Source organism: Alligator sinensis, unplaced genomic scaffold, assembly GCF_000455745.1.
Source record: "Alligator sinensis unplaced genomic scaffold, ASM45574v1 scaffold956_1, whole genome shotgun sequence".
Lineage (NCBI taxonomy): Eukaryota > Metazoa > Chordata > Crocodylia > Alligatoridae > Alligator > Alligator sinensis.
This window is the reverse complement of record NW_005842496.1, coordinates 903,338-924,908: the sequence shown is the minus strand read 5'-3', so window position 1 is coordinate 924,908 and position 21,571 is coordinate 903,338. Positions and strand designations below refer to the sequence as shown.

The window sequence follows — 21,571 nt, the reverse complement described above, 5'->3', positions numbered from 1 at the left end:
GGGGGGGGGGGGGGGGGGGTGGGGGGAGGTGCTTCATGGGGTCTCTCAAAGTGAGAGGCCCAGGTAGTCGTCCCAATTCACTCCCCCTAGGAATGGCTGTGTCTATATCTATATCTATACCTATATCTATATGTATATCTAGATAGATAGATATAGATATATAGATAATATTTTTCTATGTAACATTTTTATCCAGCACTTTACCAAAAAAAGGAGAAATATAGGCTTGTATAGAGTTGAAGACAGTGAAGAAAATTTAAAATAAAACCTGTGTATCGCAAGACCAACCCCTGCCTCCCCCCACCCACACACACAGTCTCCCAAGAATGGCAGATGGGAGAGAAAGCTCAGCTGGGGAACCTTTCTCTTTAAAAACCTGCCTCAGAGAAAAATCCAAATTATTTGGATTTTGACTCAAGTCTCCATGACTGATTTTCAAATCAAATTTAGAAGTAGGGGTAGATGACTCCCCCCACTCCACCCCCACCACCTAGGTTTCAGCTTAAAATATTCAAATTTTCTATTAAAAGTTTAATATCAGTAGTTTCTGAATAAACAGACGAGCTTATTGGAAAAGCTTCTTGAAAACCCAATTGTCTGTTAGAAAGTAGTTCTGAAGGAAAAAAATTGACTAGCCCTTGTCAATATATATTCATGTAATTTGGTCCAAGGAGAAGGGAGAGATTTTGCCACATAATACCCATCAGAACAGACACAGCCAAGGTGAGAGGAAGGGCGCAGAAGCATATGTGTACTGCAACAAAATGGATTTCTTTCCATGAGAGTAAAGTATGAGTATTATGTGAATCCCTTTTACTAAAGGGCTTATGACAAGGGCTTATTGCCTTTTGGGACTGATGGAGTAGTCTCAGGCCAAAAGGTAAAAAGTGAGTTACATTTTTCTCCTTAACAGAGACACATACCAGCTCTGTAAGGAACTAATATGGCTTCCAGATTTCAGATATTAATACTATTTGTTTTCACAATAAAAGGAAGTGCAAATACTAAGGGATTAAAGTTCAATGCAAAACCCTCATTCATTTATCATTGGTGTTTTAAAAGGTGTCAACTTACATATGCTTTTCTAGATCTCTCTTGGTTCGCTGAAATTTTCACGATCATAAATTCAAGTAATCTTCATTAATATTTGAAATAATCATCCCTAAATTTTAATTCCAAAAGTCCTCTAAACTTTCCCTTCACAACCTGCTCAAAGTCATCAGAGATATTGAGCCAACTGATCAAAACAGGAAAACTCACAGTCCCACTCTAAATTCAGTTCTCCCCCTCCTTTTTTCTTTCATATTGTAGAATAATCTAATGAAAAAATGACCTAAAATGAAAGAGGACCTGTTATGGTTACAAAAGAAAAAATAATCTACATTCTCAATTATTTATATCAGCATCGAGTGGCTATTCTTTTTTACTCAGGGTTTTATATGTATATTTATTTTCTTTGACGTCTGTTTCTTATACTAACCTTCTGTAAAACTCCAGTATGCTGAGCTATCGATGAAGGCAAATTATGTAAGAATTTGGTTTGGTTCAGAAACAATATATCTTTTAAAAGATACATTGTTACAGTGCTTCCCGGTAGGGTCACACAGAGAGGCTCTACCAGTAATGATAAAGAAAAAAGTGCTTACAATCACAACTTTTATATCCCAATTTTAATACAGTGCTTGCAAAAATATTGTGGACAGGTATAACAATAAGCAAAGAGATGGGTATTCTAAGTATTTTTTTAATTTTTATTTGGAAACAATACAGTACATATTTAAAAAGGGTTAGAGTGTTGTTTCAGAATTGTTTTTAGTCTAGCAGCTAGATGCCATTTCTTCTGTCTTGTAGAAACACAGCATTATTAGAAAGACTTCATGTTATTGCTAATATTTTATTGCTGTCTGCTGAATAATCTTCTGTTAATATTTTCTTCTTTCAGGAATACTGATACACCATTTCTTCTTTTCATGTCCTACCTTCAAGCCCACACTGCTCTATATGCATCAAAATATTTCAAAGGAAAGAGTAAACATGGCTTATATGGGGATGCTGTGGAAGAAATGGACTGGAGTGTAGGTAGGTAGTACATTTATTGAAGTGTTATTGCTTAAATAATTTCTGAGACATTTCTTTTATCTTCACTGGAAATCTGTGAACATTCCCAAAGTCCATCCCCATTACAAAAAGACTAAACATTTGTATGCCTAAGTGATTAGAAGCTATTTAGTAAAATATAGTAACAGTAAGACTGCATGTATTTTGTTATATGGTTCAGTCAACCTAACAAGTCAATGAAGGTTCAGTATAGTGTAAGTCACCAATGGGAAAGCAGTCATTAAAGCCTGGGTTAAAGTGATTTCACAGGGCTGTCATCAAAAGAATTTATGATAAAATAACAGTAAAATCGTATTATGCATTATTATTGATACTGTTATCGTCATAAAAATATATGAATAACTCCTATTTATTGAAGAAGTCAGTTATCTGGGGGATGTAATTCTCTGGACACAGTTCAGCCAAAGGCCAGTAATTCACCTTATAAGGTAGTGACCCTCTCAGCTACCAAATACTGGAGAGCAATAATCATGAAATCCTTCAGTGGACCTACTTTATTTCTGGGCATATGGGAATGACTTTCCATTTCTGGAAGTAATCACCTGTGAAAACAACTCAAAAGTTCATACTTGAAACAATCAGGCTGAAGTATACCAGTACTGAAAGATAATGACCCTCCTGTCTTCCTCCCCCTACTTACCCCAGAGCAATTTTGGTTTCAGAACAGTCAAGTACAAAATTGCTTTCTTCGAGCAGGCAATATTTATTAAATTACTAAAAACAGACTTTCATCTCAGTTTAAAATGTGTGTATAATAATACATTTTCAGACAATGCCTTTTGATTGCAAGCATGTACAGTTCAATTCCATATGTATTTCTATTTATAATTAGGGCCAAGAAATTCTATTACAAATGTCAAGGGATGAATGGGCTATAGTAATCCTTCAAAACAGTACACAAAGAGTTTGTCATATACTTAGAGAAATAGTGTCAAAAAGAAAGGTGGAAAGAAGCTCTTGAAGGCAGAGAAATATTTTTGTGAACAGCTGAACCTGAAAAGTTTTCTGTTTTAGAGTTCATGAAAGTAAGGAAAACTTATGCAGCTCTTTGTACATTCGCCACTCATTCTGATGGTCTGGTTTATTACCATTCCTGAGCTGATTGTCTGCTACATTAGCCTTAGACTGCCTTATAGGTCCTGTGAGACTGCTAGTTTCCCAGGTTGCTTATTTGTACTAACAGGAAAAAAATATTAAATGGTGCTGCTTTCTCTTACGTAATAGGAACTATAAAGAAAACAAGTAAGAGAAAAGATTTTCAAAGAAACACGAAAGAGTTAGGTATCTTTTGATATGGGCACATGAACTATTTATTGCAGCATAAAAGGGGGTGGAGATTTATGGCACATTGGCTGCTCCACAATATCTTCCCACATCCATGTTCTTACCCCGTGTTAGACCAAAACATCGAACCATAGTAGCATGGCCATTTTTGAGAGTACTAGAGTGTGTCCCAACGAGCACTCACTTGTGGTGTGTGGCACCTCAAACCCATCTGAAGTGCCTCAAACAGCACATGACACAAGTGCACCCACTTACCACGCTGCTAATTAACAGCATGACCCTTTCTTTGACACCTGGAGATCCTGGTGTCAAAAAAAATGCTGCTAAAAAAAGCAACACAGCATGTGTGTCAGCAGCATGCAGCACCAGAAACAGAGCCTGGCTGGCCAGAGCCACACTCTAGCTGCCAGCCAGGCTTCAATCACTTGGCTCAGTGTTGCTGCTCCCCCAGGAAGCCCCCAGGACCCCAGGTAAAGCTGCTGAGACCAGTACAGGTGATGGCCTCAGCTTCCCCTACCCCACCCAGGGCAATTGCCATGCACGAAAGCATGCATGCAGGGGCATGCCCAGGGACAAATAGCGGCAGCGCAAATACATGCTGCTGCTATTTTTTGCACAGGAAATGTGTGCACTGGTATGTGTGCATTTGTTGAGATGCACCCCTAAGTTATAGTGTTTTACCCTGAGATAAGAGCATTCATGTGAGCAGTTACTGTGGAGAAACTGATGTCGTAAATCCCTGCTTGCTTTTACCAGGCAACAGTCATACACAAATGCCCCAGATCATTGAAAAGGGCACCTAACTCCCAGAGGCTTCCTCAAAAATTCAAGGCAGAATATATCCAAGTAAAATAGATGTGATTAGCTAAGGATGGCATTCTGTTCCCTTCTTTATCATCTGCGGATGGCATTCATACCATCTAAGGGTGGTCTCTCTTCTGGAGACCAGTGGTCTTCTGGTGGTCTCTCTTCTGGAGCACCACTAGACCAGTGGTGCTCAACCTTTTAGCCCCATGGGCTGGATGAGTGGTGTGGGACTGATCTGCAGGCTAGATCCCCCATGGGGTCAGTATGCAGGGTTGAGTCTGACACATACAGAAAGGTTCCCAGACACAAATCAGGACCCTATCAGCCCCCCTGGCAACCTGGCCCAGCTCCACACACCCAGCCTATGCTGCCTCTGTCCTGACTACCCAGATTGGGGCCTGCACTGCCTTGATCAGGCCCCACGTGCCTGGATCAGGACCTGTGATCCCAGATCATGCCACACATTTCTGTGGCCCCATGCACCATCAGACCAGCACTACCATGGCCCTGTGCTGCATACTCAGATATGGCCACGCTATTGCCTTGGCCTTGCTTGTCTGATCTAGCATGCTATGCCCATGTTCTCTAACCCACAAGTCTGGAAATCTGGCACCAGAGGAGTAGCAAGTAATACTGCCAGTGCTCCCCTACAGTTCAATTTTTGGACCCATGGAGAACCTGGCAGGATGGATGACACAACTCAATGGCCTACAGGTTGGGTTTTGAGTACCACTGACCTAGGCAACCTGTTTCAATTGTCTACATGATTTTCTTAGATCTCAGAAATGCCACTTATGCACAGGTTGGCTCTCTATTTCTGGATGCATCAGGAACTGTTCATGCTGACCCAGGAAGCCAGTTTCAAGGGGAGTGCCAGAGAAGGAACTAAGTAATAGCTGCTCTCTGGTGCGGTGGTTATAGCATTGCACTGGGAAGTTAGCAATTCAGGTTCAAACTCCTCTGGGTGAAGGTGCCTCAAATGTAGGTCCTCTGGCTTCCTAAGTCAGTGCCCTAGCCAGTCAGTTATTGGTGCAAACCCCACCCCAAAAGACCCTTACGCTGTGTTCCTAAGTCTCTCTGATTGTGGGTTGTGGTTGACTAATGTACATGACCAGTCATCTCTTATTTGTAGTCTATGCACTCAGGATACACAGCTAGGAATAGGATTCCTACCTCTGCCTAGGATTCTTACCTTTTCACTTAGATGACCATAAATGTTATGTAGATCAGCGTTTCTCAACCTGTGGATTGCAACCCAAAAGTAGGTCTCAAAGATGTATGAATGGGTCACAAATAAACTTTAAAATGGAGAAATGTGGGGAACCATGGCCTTTTCCTTGCAGACTGGCAGAGCTTCAGCCTGCCAGGGGCTGTTTGCCCCTCCTCCCCGCCCAGCCTCACTTGGGGGGCGGGGGGGAGAGGAGGGGCAGGAATCTGGGGCCTGAGTGGGGACTGGCCACTGATGTTTAGAAATGGGTCCTAGTACAAAAAAGGTTGAGAACCACTGATATAGATAACCAAAACTGGCCACTTAGATGACTAGGAAGGAACTGGAATGCTACCAAAATTTATCTAATATCTTGCTAATTTCATTGTCCAGCGTGCTATAGGTTCTGTGCTGAAAAGCATAAAGAATCTTAGCTGGAATAGGTGGCCTGAAAAAATGAAAAGCTGCAGACTTCCTACAAAAGGAGTAGTCACCTACTGTCACCCAAATGTAAATAATTAGGTATACACAGAGAAATATGAAGGAAAAAACACCACTACAGATCTCAACTTTTCACAAAATCTTTTAATAGAAAAACCCTCTGGGTTTAGCATGGCAAATAGAAAATATGGAAAACCACATTATAGCACAATACTGAAAAGGACCAAATTCTTATAGCAAAGGATATACTACCTTAATTGAGTTATTTGAGAAATGCATGGCACCTAAGGTACAGTATGCACAGTACCAGGGATGTTCTATTGTTTGGGGTAATGTGCCTTTGGGGATGGGGGGGGTCATGAAAGGAAGGGAGAAAGAAGAACAGATGTTCTACAGTTGTGACTGTCAGATTCCAGAGATCAAGCATTTCTTTCAAAATCAGAAGCATGAAGGTAAATGAAAATTTCCTGATTTGAACTCAGGATAAAAAAATGTCTTATGGCACATCACAAAATTCAAGTAAAATGGAAGGATTCCCTGTTGAATCCCTCAGACAGAGAATCTTGAATCAAGGAAAATTCTTTCTGGAAAGTTAATTGTCTAACTCTTAGTAATGAATCTTAGTAAAAAGATTTCAAAGAAAAAATAATGTTTCACATGGGAGCTGACACAAAGGCAGGTCGATGAAATGCTCCTTTAAATATTTCATGTTTGTAGTTTGTTAAATTGGTAGGTGATGATTATGATTACATTTTATGTCACAGATACTAAGCACAGAGTCTAAAGATAAGCTTTGAGACAATATATTTTACTGTTCTTGCATATTGATGCATATGTAACGGATTTCAACATTTAAAGAATTTACAGTTATAATGTCACTGCATATAATATGCCCTGGAGGGTTATAATCAGGCTAGTTAACATTTTAATTTTGTTTCAATGTAGATTAAGTACCTTATTAATGTTATTAATTATACTTCATAGAGCAGGTAGAATAACTTCACATGCTTTAAATGGAAGGAGAAGAGCTGGATCAACAGAATATAATCCTTTTCTCTCTGTGTATTTTTCCCATCTCTTTTTAATAACATAGTAGTGGGTTTGGATTTAATATGGAAGTATAAACAGATATGTGTTGAAATTATTTATGATACAAATTAAGTACCACTAAAAATAAACTGCTACAAAGAGTATCGGAGCCCTCTACAGGTTTACGTCAGTACTGTGTGAAGCAGTACACACCATTTCAAAGACTATCAGAACAAGAGTTCTCTCTTCTGTCCTCCTTATAGTAATAAGGCTACTAAAATAAATTGTTTTAGTCTTCTGTAGCATGATATTTACATTGCCTATCTATAAGAAAGGGCAGCTATTGCTATTACTAACAGTATTCTGGCACAATCCATATATTAAATAACTATGTGGCTATTACATTTAGTATCCTGATGGTCAAAGAGAAAATGCTGTGAATTCACAAGTGAAATGAAAAATAGGCCATCCCAATCCGTTGCATAAGAAGCAATGCTGGATGCATCTACACATTCATTAATATGCTGTAATTATGGTGTTTTAAGTTTAATACTTGTAATAACCTTTAATAGTTATTAAGTTTAGTATTTGTAATAACAGGTACTAATTTAATGCGCTGTAATCTGCACTACTGTGCATTAGCACAAATGAACACTTTTTGTGTGATGATTAATAATGCACATTAGACTAAATCTACTGTGCATTAGCTAATTAGCATGTTTTTTGCCAGCTGTGCTAATGCACAATAGAATTAGTCCAATGAGCATTAAGCATCTTGTTTAGATCCTTCCACTGATAAACAAATAGTTCAGTGTGTGGTTGTCATTAAATAGAGGGAAAAAAACAACCTCCAAACTTTGTAATATGTATAGGTTCTATTTAAAAATTTCCTTAATGATATATGATATAGTCATTGGAGAAAAGAAAATAGGTGGGTCCTATCTAGAATTTGTATGTTGAAACAGGCAAAACTATGAAACTGTTAGGAGTCATAATAATATGACTAGGAGTCATAATAATATGAAAAATCCCTTGATTAACTATGGCAACTCAAAGCAACTACTTGCGTTTCCACTGATGGTAGGAGACTGTGGAAGTAATTTACATTCTTTGAACTACAGAAGGAATTGTATTTAATTATATCGATATTTTCTGGAAGCACACTGAGAAAGTATGTGTAATCATGGGCAGATTTTTGTACGATGGGCATGGTGTAGGGTCAAAGGCCAAGATTTTCTAATGCTTACTGATTTGGGGTTCTTAATCTGAGACATTTTAGTGAGACTTTTCAGAAGGTGCCCTCTGATTAGTTAATTTGAAATGTCCCAGGTTAGACCATCAAAAGTATTGACTAAAGGTAAAATCCTGTATTTATGGATTCAGTTTGGCCAGATTTTTATACAAGGCCCCTATGAAAAAAGTTATCAAAAATTTTATGGTCTCACTACCCATTCTTGTAACACATATTGCCAAAATTCAAAGTTCAGACTTTTTGGCCATTACAGTATATGGAAAAATGTTTATCTTCAAAATCTTCACTATTTAGGGCTTTTTAGGGTTTGAACCATAAAAGTCTTACCTTTTCTGTTAAGCAGAACCAGAAAATAATTTAAATGAAGTAGTTAAGACATGCTGCAAATGTTACTCCTGCCCTTAGGAGAACTAGTTTATACAATTATGTTTCCACTGTGTTTGTTTATTTTTAAGACAGAGTAAAGGATGTGAGGCTAAAGAATAATCTTGCGAAGTGATTCTACCATAAATCTGATTCAGTGCTGAACAAACACTAAAATGAACAATAGCATCTCCTAGTAAAGCTAATATTGTTTTGCTAATATTTCAAAACAATTATTTCAGAAATAAAATGTCCTTTGCATTATTCAAATAACATTGCTTTTCCCCCCTTTCTTTGTATTCTTATTTTCAGTTTGAAAACACATTTTATCCAATTAATCCTGTATCAATCCCAGTAACGTGTTTGACTACAACATATAATCTAGAAACTCCTTGCTCATGGCAGGATTATCTCTGTCTAAATAATGTCAGGCAAGTGTTTGCTTAACCTGATCCCTCAAGGGTGGAAATTAGGGCTTGCAAAGCTTCGGTCGCTGATTTGATTCGGCGGAGATTCGGCTCAATTTGGTGGCCGAATCTCCAAATCCGAATTAAATCAGGAGACCCTTTAATCTCTCTGAATCAAATCAGAACCCTCCAAATCCATTTGGAGAGATTTGGAAAGATTCGGCGATTCAAACATAGACACAGCTTTAAATGTTTTTTCTGCATACCTCAAGGTACCAGGCGGCTCGTGAATGCTGCGATGGTGGGGTGGATGGATTGTCCCACAGGAGCACGGGGGGTCCCCAGCATGCTTGGCACCAGACCCAGAAGTGGACCAGAAGCACTTCTGGTTCACTTCTGGGTCCACTGGGGAGCACTCAGGGGCCTCCCCCTGGCTCCACCCTGGTCTGGTAGAGCACCTGGGGTCCCCCCATGGCTGATTGCTGAACTGGGGGGCACAGGATAGCCCCCCAGTGCAATACCCAGCGGACCTGAAAGTGGACCGGAAGTACTTCTGGTCCACTTCCAGGTTCACTTCCAAGCATGCAGAGGGACCCCAGTGCTTCTGTAGGACACTCCAACCACCTCAGAATCACAGCATTCACGAGCCATGCCTGGTACTTCTAGGTATGTAGAAAAAATATTTAAAGCTGTGTCTATTCTGTGAATCAGTATCAAATCTTCAGATTCAGATTTGGCCAAATCTAATCAGGGACAGTGATCCAAATCAACAACTTGAATCACTGTCCCTGAGTTGGGCCGAATCTGAATCTAAATTGAATAGGGCCCATTTCGCACACCCCTAGTTGAAATTCCACAACTTTTCTAAGTAACCTGCTCCAGTTCTTTACCACTCTTGTAGTTAGAAATTTCTTCCTGGTATTCAACCTAAATTTCCTTTATTCTAATTTAAGATCTGCCTTGCAACTTTTACTGTTCACTGTGGACACTAAGAATATCCACCCTCTTTGTGGCAATATTTTTTTTTTATTTGAAGACTGTTATTGAAACCCACTTCACTGTTCTGTCCTCCAGACAAAATAGCCTCAAATCATTCAATCTTTTCCTGTAAGTCATGTCTCTGATCATTTTTGTTGCTTTCCTCCTTTTAGTCTTCACTGGGCATGTCTACACAAGACACTTTACTGTGTAGTAGACTAATCTCCCCCTGGCTGCTGTAGAGGGCCAGAGCAGGGTAGGAGCAGCCTTGTACCCAGCTGGTCCTGTGGATAGCAGATTTGTTGCTAACAAGGGGTACATGTAGATGTGCTCACTGTTAACAATTTTGATGCACTGTTAACATTTGGCCTAGATGCGTTTTAGCATATTAACACCTTTTCTCTTTCCATCCAGCCTGCCAGAGATTTCCAAATGAGAATGTCCTTATATATATTCTTGTGAACTCTTTGGAAAACTGACTTCCTGTGAACACATGGGACTGAACTCAATAGCCCAGGAACCACTTTCCAGACCGCCCCCCCCCCCCCCCCCCCCCCCCGCTTCCTCTGTTTGTAGGTTAGACATGGGCATAGATCCCCAAGTTATCTGAATTCAAAGAAAATATGCTGAGGATCAGACCTAGTGAATAAAAATAATTCAGTTTGGAAGTGGTCTATATATATGGATTATTTTTACTGCTTCAAGCCAGGGAGTTTATATATATATATATCATTTCCAAACTGGATTATTTTTCCTCACTGGGTCTGATCCTCAACATGTTTCCTTTGAAAATATATCAGAGCTATAGAAAATATACAGAGGAAAACTTGTCAGCTTGTCTCCTTAACTGGATGGATTCATGTAAACGTGTCATTAAGGTACCTTGACCACTCTGCTTGTTCCTATATATATCACTTCCAAACTGGATTAACTACATGTTAAACTAAAAACAGAGGAAGGGGAGGTCTGGAAGGTCTGGTTCCTGGACCACTGAGTTCAGTCCCCTGTGTTCACAGGAAGTCAGTTTTTGTAAGAGTTCACAAGACTATCTACTCTGACATAATTTATTGTGTTGTACAGTTCTGTAGCTTGAAGCAGTATAGTTGAATCTGTGCAATGCCACAGGAAGGTTAGTTGCTATGTGGGCAAGGCAACATATAGTTTCTGGTTGAGGGTTAGTGTGCAGTGAGCAGTACAATATGTTTAAGATCATTGCTGCCAGGCACAGTAAATTTTCATTCTATACATGGTCTATATAGGTCTGTAGGTGGAAGCAATGCCTAGAGGAAACTTGTCAGCTTGTCTCCTTAACTGGATGGATTCATGTAAACTTGTCATGCTGATGCCTTGACTACTCCACTGGTTCCTAGTTATTTTCACTGCCAGTTTGAGGCATGAGTTTCAGAAATATCTTTGGCCCAAGCTCAGGGGCATCAATAAGCATGTTCTCAGCCAAGGTAATAATTGTTTTCTCACAGTATATGTACTCCTTTGCAGCAGTGCAACTCACATCCTCAGAATGAAGCAGAAAGAGCCAAAAATAGTGTTCTTGGTTTAGGAGGTTTGGCTCTGAGATAGTGCCTGGTACACGAATTACACTTATTGAGTGGTAAGCACGCAGGAAGCACTCTATAGCCATAACCAAACAGATGGTCAGGGCACATAGAGCACTGTAGAAATGGTGGATAAGATAATGGTCTAAGATAACCCTGGATGGATGGGGTATCAGACTTCAGCACTGTAGATTATGAACATCTCTACCACACCCCATTGTGACTCATGGTATGTCACATTCCTCCAACATCCTATGGAGCATTGCAGCACCTCGCTCACCCCACTTCATGGGGTGGTGGTCTAGCCTAGGCCAGAGCTCATCTCCTCTTCCCAAGTGCTGCACTGGCCCCACCCCCAGGGGTCTTAGTGAGCTGAGGTATTAAAGCCCCTGTTTCCAACCCCCACTCTGCTTGTTCCCTCTGGTGAGCTATGGTGTTATTGCTCAATGTGTGGATTCCATCTACCCCATCTCGGCATTTGTAAAGATTGCAGCTTTTGATTAAGTCCTATGCTGTTTGTTGGACACCACATTCATGAAGGTGTTCATCTTGTAGAGTGCTGTTTTGTAGCATCCATATCCAGATCTCAGTCTGTTCATTTTGACCGCAGTTCTGGTCATGCCCAATGGGACACTTATTTGGTGTTGGTATAAAACACTGCAGGAATAGATTTCAGACTGGAATACTCTGAATGATCATTTCATTTCCATTCATCCCACCCCTTATCTAAATTTAGTGCAACACAAAAGGCCACAGTACCTAACCTGCTGGGCTCTCCATCGGCCTAGAAATCTGGCAGCAGTAGAGCAGTTAGGGTCTGTCGTATGTCAGTTTGTCTAATGCTCTAATAGAGCCCTAATAGACAGCACTAGCAAACTGAGGACAAAATGGGACTCTTGATGTGGGGGGTTGGAATGGACAGGGGAAGGGGGATGGTGCCCAGCCAGTCTGGGTTTTGGGGAGCAGTGTCCATGACACAGGGCCAGAGGAGCACATGGCTGGAGACCCATGGCCTGGTGCCAGGCTGTGTGCACTCGAAGCCCTCCAATCATACTCATCTGAGGAGGGCTTCCAGTCTACAAGGGTGAGGAGCCAGTCAGCCAGGGCTTTGTGGATCCAGACAACCTGCTTCTGTGTGGGGCCGGGGCCACCAACATCAGCAGGGAGGGAATACAGGCATCTGGGACACATGCACATACACACACATGTACATAGGTATAGATACACAGAACCCAGGCATCCATGACACACACACGCAGAACCCAGACATCCATGTCACACATACACACACACACACGCACGTACGCATGCATGTGTGCATGCACACATGGTCACACACACACACACACACAAAACCCAGGACACACATGCACACTTGGCAGGCATCCACAGGGCACAGTGGATGAGCATGCATGATACAGGTGTCTGGTGGCTGCTGGGCACAAGGGTGCATGCCATGGTGACATGCTGCCACATCAGGTCCAGGTGGGTGACCAGGATGTCCCCACCAGCCACCTGAACCTGATGCAGCAGCCAGTCAGTTGCTTGGCTCCACTTGGAATCTTTGGCAGCCTGGGGAGCCCACAGAGCATGCTGGAGGGCATGCAAGAGTCCCCCCGCCTACTTGCTGGGCTTAGCCCATGCAGGAAGACTCCAAGCCTCTCCTTCCCTACCTCCCCTTTTTCAAGGGCTAACATGTTCTGCTTGCTCCTGACCTAACCTTGGACGCTTAGAGTAAAGCCTGAAAGAGCACTTCCACCTCAGGCTTCTTGAATGCCTGTACTTAGTCAAAATTACTGGTGCAGAATCAGATCATACTGTGCGATTCTCTTTGATTCAGCTTTTTTACTATAACCAGACCTCATTAGTCAGATTTAATTTGTGTGCTCAATGCTTAGACAGTACAGTGATAGGTCTATAATAAAGATTATTACAATAAATATGTGTAAATTCCTCCCAAGGGCTTTCAACTCCGGAAGAAAGGGAAAAGATGAAAACTGTATACTTTATATAGTTCCTTTTATCTGAAGGACTGTAAATACTCAACAAACTTAGACAAGTAATATAAATATGTTAGTGTTCATTTTATCTTTTGCTGAACTGTGTCCAACTTGGTAGGGAAGTGTAGCAAGGGCCTAATCCAAAACCCATTCAAGTCAATAGGAATCATTTCTGTTGACTCCAATGAGCTTTGAATGAGGTTCCAACTGTTTAATACTCCACAGCAAAGGAGAGTAGATTCAGTGAGGAAGTGAAGAATCCCTTTCAAGATTTTATGAGAAATTTGTGTAAGCAGAATAAAATTAATGAAACTGGGATTTGGCTACAACACCAATAAGGCAATCAACATTTGTACTCTGAGAAAGGCTGTCATGGAGTCTTAAATGCTTATAAGTGATCAGGAGGGACTTGTGTTTTACAGAAGAGTGCTTAGTGAGATTCTGAGATGTGTAACTGTCTCCTTCACTTACAATTCTATATCTTCAGTACAGAATATATATATTTTTTATTATACAGTTTATTAGTGTATACTTGTGTATGTTAATATTATGTACTTAATAAACTATGTAATAGTATTTACATTCTGGAAGACTTATGAGAAATTTATGAATTCGTAAATTCTTAAACTTGGAAAATTATCCTTAATTAGAAATTCATTGAAGGGAAAAAATAGTTTACATTACTGTACACTGAAACTATATGCCTAAGAAATATTCTTAACATTCCTAATCTATTTTTAGTAGTAATGTTTTTATTCTTCTGGGAAATGGTATGACATTCAGCTAAAACCTCTTAACATCACTTCTTTGTTTAGCTAGAATATGTGAGCTGGTCCTGTTATATTTTAGTGTTCAGAGTCTGTATGCAATCAGCATTTATTTAGAATCTCACTCTGTTAATTCCAGTTCATGGAAGTACCATATATAAGCTGTTCCTTATCAGCAGACTAGTGAATCTGGATTATATTAAAAAGAAATCAAAATAGAGAGGAGAAACAGCACTCTCATATACCTTAGCAAAAAAATAATGACAACCTCACATTTTGTTACTCTTATTTGTTTCCCTAATTGTTAGAATTATGCACAGGAACAGAAACTATGGGCCAAATTTAGCACTACTTTACACCTGTAATCATTTATGTATGTGCAAAGTAGAATTTTAAAGCTACCAATTCAGAATATCCTGAGACTTGTAGTCTCTGGAGAATATTGTTTTCTATCATTCCACAAGTTCAAAAAATTACATTCAATATAGTGCTTCTCCACACTGTTCTATCAACTTGCTTCTACTCGAATGTTGAGAGACCATTTCTAGGTCTAAGAAGATGGAGAAGTCTCTAGGACCACTTACTCTTTAGGCATCTCTGGTGAAATTATCAAGAAGGGTGCAGATAAAAGACATTTGTCATGGTGTCTTTTGTTCTGTGGATGCCTTCCAACTCAGATCTGGGCTCGGACCCAAACTCATTTCATATGTCACCAAACAGTAATGACTTTTAGTCACTACTGAATGGGGTTAAATTTAAGAGGTGACTTAGTGATGTAAAGCTCCCATTCCCAGAATGATCAGCCTCGTGAGCTACTTAATTCTCCCTTAAATTCAGTTTTCTTTTTTTTTATATGTAACATCTTTGTACACAATATAACTCCTTCTAGGAGCATTTATTTATTTTTTTTACAAAATTACAAACCACATAGCAAATAGCCATTCCCATAGATTTTTTTTTAATCAGTCAAGTTTAACTATGTTGACTAATATTCCAGTAATGTGTAATCTTGGGCTAGGTACATTCAATCAAAAAGCCCAGGGCAGAATCAATCTAAGTTATGCAGTTTTCTATAAGTGCCATAGTTTAGATAGGTAGTGAACAGAACACACATTCACCTTTTGGTGGGTGATGCAAATCTTAGACTGGGTTCCACCACTTTAAACTAGTCTGTGTGTGCCAAACTTCTTTTCTCCTATGGGTATAGACCAGTTTTGTGTGCTGAACTTCTGTTCTGTTACAGGTATAGGCCGGCTTCTGATCACTTATATGGGTTAAAATGTAATGTCTATACCTGGTCTTTGACAGAAAACTCCCTTGTAATACAGTGTCAGTTCCTTGCTGTGTTATATTTGAAATTATGCAGAAATGTACTGCAGAGGATTTATTAGCATCCACTAGGAAAGGGGTTAAATTATGCAAACACAAATGTAGTCATAGATTCATAGCATCAACCATAAGCACACCTTAATCAGAAAAGCACCTCTTGGAGATTCATACTTTGTCTCTAACCCCATTTAAAATGACTTTTGTATTTTATTTTGCCAACATGTCATTTATATAACTTCTAAAATTACAGTATTTCACTTGTAGTTATGATTTCCTGAAAACTGAGCTCAATTAAAAAAGGAGCAAGACTATCTTTTTTATGATATTGTGAATAGATATGCTATGATCAACACGAAAATTAACATCGTGCATGATAGGAACTGGAATTTTTGTAGGGAAGGTGTTATATAAAGTGACTTCACCTTATATAAAAGATGAAGGAATGAAAGAAACAGACAATTCCATTAAAAAAAAGGGTTCAGAGTTCTGTAATCATTAACTTTCTACCACCCACATCCCATCACAGAAGAATGTGGTCCTCCTTAAATTTAATCAAGCATTTTATTGAGGTAGTAGGATTTTACTCCTTGTTTAAAATGAACAGGGAAACTCATCATAATGTTGATCAGGAACACAGAGCCAGGGTGAAATTCACTTCATGGTCTGTTCTGGCCTTGATGGAGGCTTCTATTCACACCTTGATGGAGGCTTCTGATGGCAGGTTCCCCATATTGTAAACTGACTCTGATAGAGCCAGCTTTACTAAAAATGTTGTCTGGGAAGGAAGTGTAACCAGCCAGGAGCCCCAATGTTCAGCTGTGGTCCTAGGCAGGAGCTGCTGCCATGCTAGGCAGCTGGCAGAGTCACTCTCTGTCTTTCTGTCTCCCTCCCTCTTCTCTTCTCATTGTCTCTCTCTTCTCTCCTCTCTGTCTCTCTCCCCTTCGCTCCCTCTCTCTCCTCCTTCCAGAACCCAGACAAAGCTGTAGTTTGCCAGGAGCCCCATAACAGCTGATACTGATGCTTGCTTGGTGCAGCAGCAGCTCCTGCGTGGGTCCACAAGTGGGTGCCGGAGCTCGTGGTGAACTACAGCTTTGGCTGGGTTCTGGAGGGGAGGAGAGGGACAGAGAAAAGACAGTGACAGTGAGAAGAGAAGAGACAGAGAGAGAGACAAAAAGAAGCACCGCTGCCCGTCCAGTGCAGCAGTAGCTCCTGGCTGGGTCCACAGCTAATGCCACTGGCAGGTTCTGGGCCAGGGCTGTGGGCAGGAGCTTATTCCATGCTGGGAGGAAGGTGGATCAGCTATGGACACCACTAGTAGGTTCTGTGTCCAGGCTCCTGAGCCTGCCTGTGATTTCCACAGCTGACTCCGCCATCCACCTTCCATGACAGAAGTCCCACTGAGGTCTACAGATGATGTCTGATGCTGCTGGGTGGCAGGAGTGCCACCCAGCCATGCACCCAGCCAGCACCATGTGGTGGCTGGTGCTGCCGGCCACCCACAAGCCAGATCCAGTGAGTTGGCAGCCATCCACCCACAGGTTGGATCAAATCTGTTGGCAGGCCAGATCTGGCCCAAGGGGGATATTTTGTCCACCCCTGTGGTAGAGTGACTAGTACCTACATTCAGTTTGTAACCACCCTCTCTCCCCTGTTCCTTGCACCTTCCTGAAACAGGGATGAACCTAGTGTTCCAGTGCAGTCACAGTGTGGGGAAAGTGTGGGGAGCACTTGCTGGTCCTCTCATTCATGGGAAGACTAGAACAGCCCAGCAAAGCCACCTACTACTTCTCACACCAGAGGCTCCAGTGTAAGGAATAGGTGGGGGGCTTGTACTGCTTCTGCCTCCACCTGGCACCAGGGCACCAGGAGCCAAGCGGACAGACCAATGCAGCAAGACCCTGTCTGCCTCTCACACTGTCATCCATAATGTGAGGAGCCAGCAAAGAGCAGCTGCTAACTGCTCCTCCTCTCTCCTCATAGTCTAGGGGCAGGCAGTTATTTTGGACAGAGGGCCACTTACTGGGTTTTGGCAAGCCATCAAGGACTGCGTGACAGGCAGCCAGAGGCACATAAATATTAATTTTCCAATTTTTTCAGGGGCCCCGCAGGCCAGATAGAATGGCTTGGTGGGTCGCATCCAGCCTGTGGACTGCATTTTGTCCACCCCTGTCGTAGTCGATGGGAGGGGTGGGAGCAGCCCCCTCCAGATAGGTGTGACCCCAGTCTCCAGGAGGCATGGGAACCTTTCTCCACGGCTCAACTCCTTCTGGTCATTGGGAAGAGTTACGCTCTGACGAAGTGCACAAGCTTTCATTCTCCTGGAAGAACTTTTGTTGGTTTAGAGCTGAGTTATTTTTCTGTTGTAACTACCATTTTTGGTCCAGGAGAAAGAGCATGAGTAGTGGTACACTTGTAGTTTCACTGGGAGAATGACAATTTTCCTGGTAAAAATGTAATTCCTGTATGTGGGCTCCGTGCATCACCACATCAGCCCCTTACCAGGGCTTCTGCAGAGCTTCCAGGAAGAACTAAATCTGCCCTGTAGCAGCAGAAATCCTGTTGGAACACACTATAGATGCATCTTTCATCCAGTTCAGGGGGCCAGGCTGGCACTGAGATATGAATTTTCTTCACTGTGCCAGGTTTAGTGATCATATACCTGTTGTGAAGTGGAAACCTTCCAAGTTGACTTATGAACATGACTTAACCATCCTTCTTCTTCCACACTTGGACACAGAATGCAATACCTATCCAAATATTTATTAAGCAATGACCACTGTTGCAATAAAGAACTTAGCTGAATTAGTACTTGAAGGTTACTGATTATACAACTTGCTTCAGTTTGTGAGAGGGAAACCCAAATATGACATGAAACACAGAAACTAGAGAAAGACAGACTTATGAAGACACTTGATGCACTCACTTTATACTTTAAGATATTTCTACAGAGTATTATATACTCTAGGTACCTAATACAACTGAGATACAAAACTGTAGACATTCACATGCATTCATATGCATATACACACACACACTGCTTCTAAGAATATCAATAATGTAATCACTGAGGCAAGCAGTGAACATTTAGAAAATGGCAATATTAATCTTTTCTGTGCCACCTTAATGAGCATTTTTGTGTATACGTCTTTCTGTGACACACATCAATATAATAGCTGAGTTCTTCACCAATTTAATGCATTTATTTTCACACCACATTTGTATGATGAGAGACTAGCACTAGCCCGTATTATAGATAGGGAAGTGAGGCAGAGAGAGAGGCCAGACATCTAAAAGTATCTGCAATAGCAGATGAAAGGGATTATATGATTAGTTCCCTGAATGACCCAAAAAGACCCTTCTATTTCTATAACCTTTTTTCTAACAAGTTGCATCTCATTATCCTAGAACACTGGTAAATATTTATTATTTATTTATTTTATGTATTGTATTCAATGTATATGCAGGGTGGCCATACATCCAGGACTGACCAGGAAAATTCCAGATATTGAATTCTAGTCCCAGCCATCAGCCAAAGAAAATTAAAATGAGCATCATGGATATGAAGGGCAGAGGCAGAGCATCAGGAGCTGTGAAGCCCTTGCAGGCACAAAAAACTGCCCATTAATACTAATTTTTACTTCACAGATGATTGTTAACACTTGTGAAGTAAAGAACAATGGGCCTTTAATGGGCCATTGTCTCCCTGCAGCATGCAGTAGCTTGGGGGGGGGGGACAGTGTCCCAGATTTCACATTGTCCCATATGGTCACCCTATTTATATGCCACTCTTCACAACAAAAGCTCAGGGCAAATTACAAGAGGACAAAATGACTTATAAAACATCAGCACAAACAAGGGAACAAAGCAACTTAAAAGGGAAACTAGAGCTTCGATATAAAACAATATCCCAGCCTAGCTTTGTTTCCTAAATGGCTGCCCAAATAGGAAGGTCTTACAGTGCTTCCAAAAGATGTCCAGGCTCAGGCTCTGGCAGGCCTCAAGAGGGAGGAAAGCTCTAGGCCTGAAAAACAACTACTGAGAATGACTTCCTACATGTTTTTGCCAAGCAGATTTAGCTCACTGTTTACTCACAGCTAACCTTAGGAATCATTATGAGGAAGAAGGGTAGATATGTAGGGTCCAGAATTGTGCCTGGGAAATTATTGGGAGGCAGTGCAGCCCTGGCCGCATTGGACCACTGGCAACCCACCCTGTTCTGCACCAGCTACTGCTTCCAGATGGTCTAGATAGAACTAAATAGACCCAACCAGCTGGATTTTGGCTTAGTTGGTATTTTTGAAAAACCACTAACACTTTTGAAATCATCACTGCTATCTTTGGAGGTGTGTACACAATTCTTTCTTGATGCTGATACCAGTGCTAATCGTTTTGAGAATAATTAGAGTATCATTTGAAATGAAAAGGATAACTTTGCATTCAAGCTTGTAATACTTAGAGCATTGGTTCAATATTGTAGGCTATTCTACCTCTATACATTTGTTCCTGATACTGAATTGCCACACAAAGATTTGAAGCTCCTAAATCACAAAGCTCAAGTTGCAGATGATAATAATATAGAACTGACATTACTGACATTGCTGATAGAAATGGTATCCTATTACCTGATTTTCCCTATAACATAAATGATTGCTCAAATAAGAGAGCAATGTAATGGGCAGGTTGATAGTATCAAGGGACTCACGGCAGAACTAATTTTGAAGTAATCCACTGTAATAAACAGTTTTGCTGTCCTGAGACCAAAGCAAAGCAATTATGTATTTTACGTTACAGAAAGCTGTTTACCAGGGCAGAAGATATATAATGAAATTTTAAGGTTACATTATGTAATGTTGCAGCCCACATCTCAGAAATGATTAAATTACCAGTGGAAAGCAAGGTGGGGAAACCACAACTTTGATGCTTTTCACTCTATTCCTAGTCTCTAGATAGAACATTATTTGTTTAAGGGGGCTGTTTAAGAATTAAAAGTCCTCTCTGAGTATCTGGTCATTCATTAGTAATTCTAATTATTCATATCATCACCATTTTTTCATATATGTCATTTTATTTTTGTTCTAAATAGATTTCTTTTGTTTTCCTTTTTCTTTTTCCATTGGTTAAATTGATATATATGGAGAAGTTTCTCTTTTTAAACCAATTTACCATTCATTCTTTCCATCACCTTCCATTTCTAGATATATTAAAAGTGTATCAGTGAAGAATACATTGTGGTATTCCAGTTTATAGTGGACAATTACATGTACTACATGATCTACTATAGATCCATGTAGCAAAATGAGTGTCTAAAAAAAACCCCGCAATTGAAATCTCACAGCTCAAAACAGGTGGTCGAACCCATTCCTGGATACTGCTGCTATGCAGTCTAACAGCAGTGCCCTCAAACATCCAAGATTGTGCATCCAAGTTACAAATGTAGGGGATACCTCCACTTTCAAGGAGGAAGACAGTCTAACTATATCATCCAGTTACTTTGTAGCCCATACCTCCTGGGTAACATTCCTAATGGCTGCATATACACATTGAACTACTGAAGAGAGGAAGTAGGTGATGATGCCTGCAGGTGCCCTACAAGAGAGAAGCAAGCCATCTTCCCATGGCATATGCATACTGGGCTTAGAAATAAAAGTACATAGATAACCAAGGACAGTACTTCTCCTTTCCTTTAGATGCCCATAGGCAGTACCAGGTCACTGCATGGAGAGAAGAAATGTCGTGGCTGATATACAACAGTAGCAGTGTCTCTTTTGGCTCTTCTTTTCCTCTACTGAATGCCCTTCTCTCTGCTGTCACTCATCATAGTACTCTACAGTTGTATTCTTAAATTTATGAAATATGGGTAAGTTAATTGACTTCTTAAAGGGTTGTCACTAAGACTAAACAAAATGATTCCCCATATCTACGTAGAGGTCACAAGAGTTCCTAAGAGAAAGTCTCTTTCTCAAATAGGAGTGCAGATATAGGCATTTACTGCCAATGGTAGCAGTAAGGACAAGTTTGATATTAACGACTGTCTAC

The 21,571-nt window shown here is 40.7% G+C and overlaps 1 protein-coding gene across 2 annotated transcripts in view; it reads left to right on the top strand.

Moving 5' to 3' along the window:
* STS (steroid sulfatase) overlaps window positions 1-21,571 on the top strand; it is a 172,850-nt gene that overhangs the window by 56,375 nt on the left and 94,904 nt on the right. For both annotated transcript variants that reach the window (XM_006031320.2, XM_025212962.1), the window contains one exon: window positions 1,943-2,079. In XM_006031320.2, coding sequence (XP_006031382.1) covers window positions 1,943-2,079 — 137 coding nt within the window. The remainder of the gene's footprint in view (window positions 1-1,942; window positions 2,080-21,571) is intronic.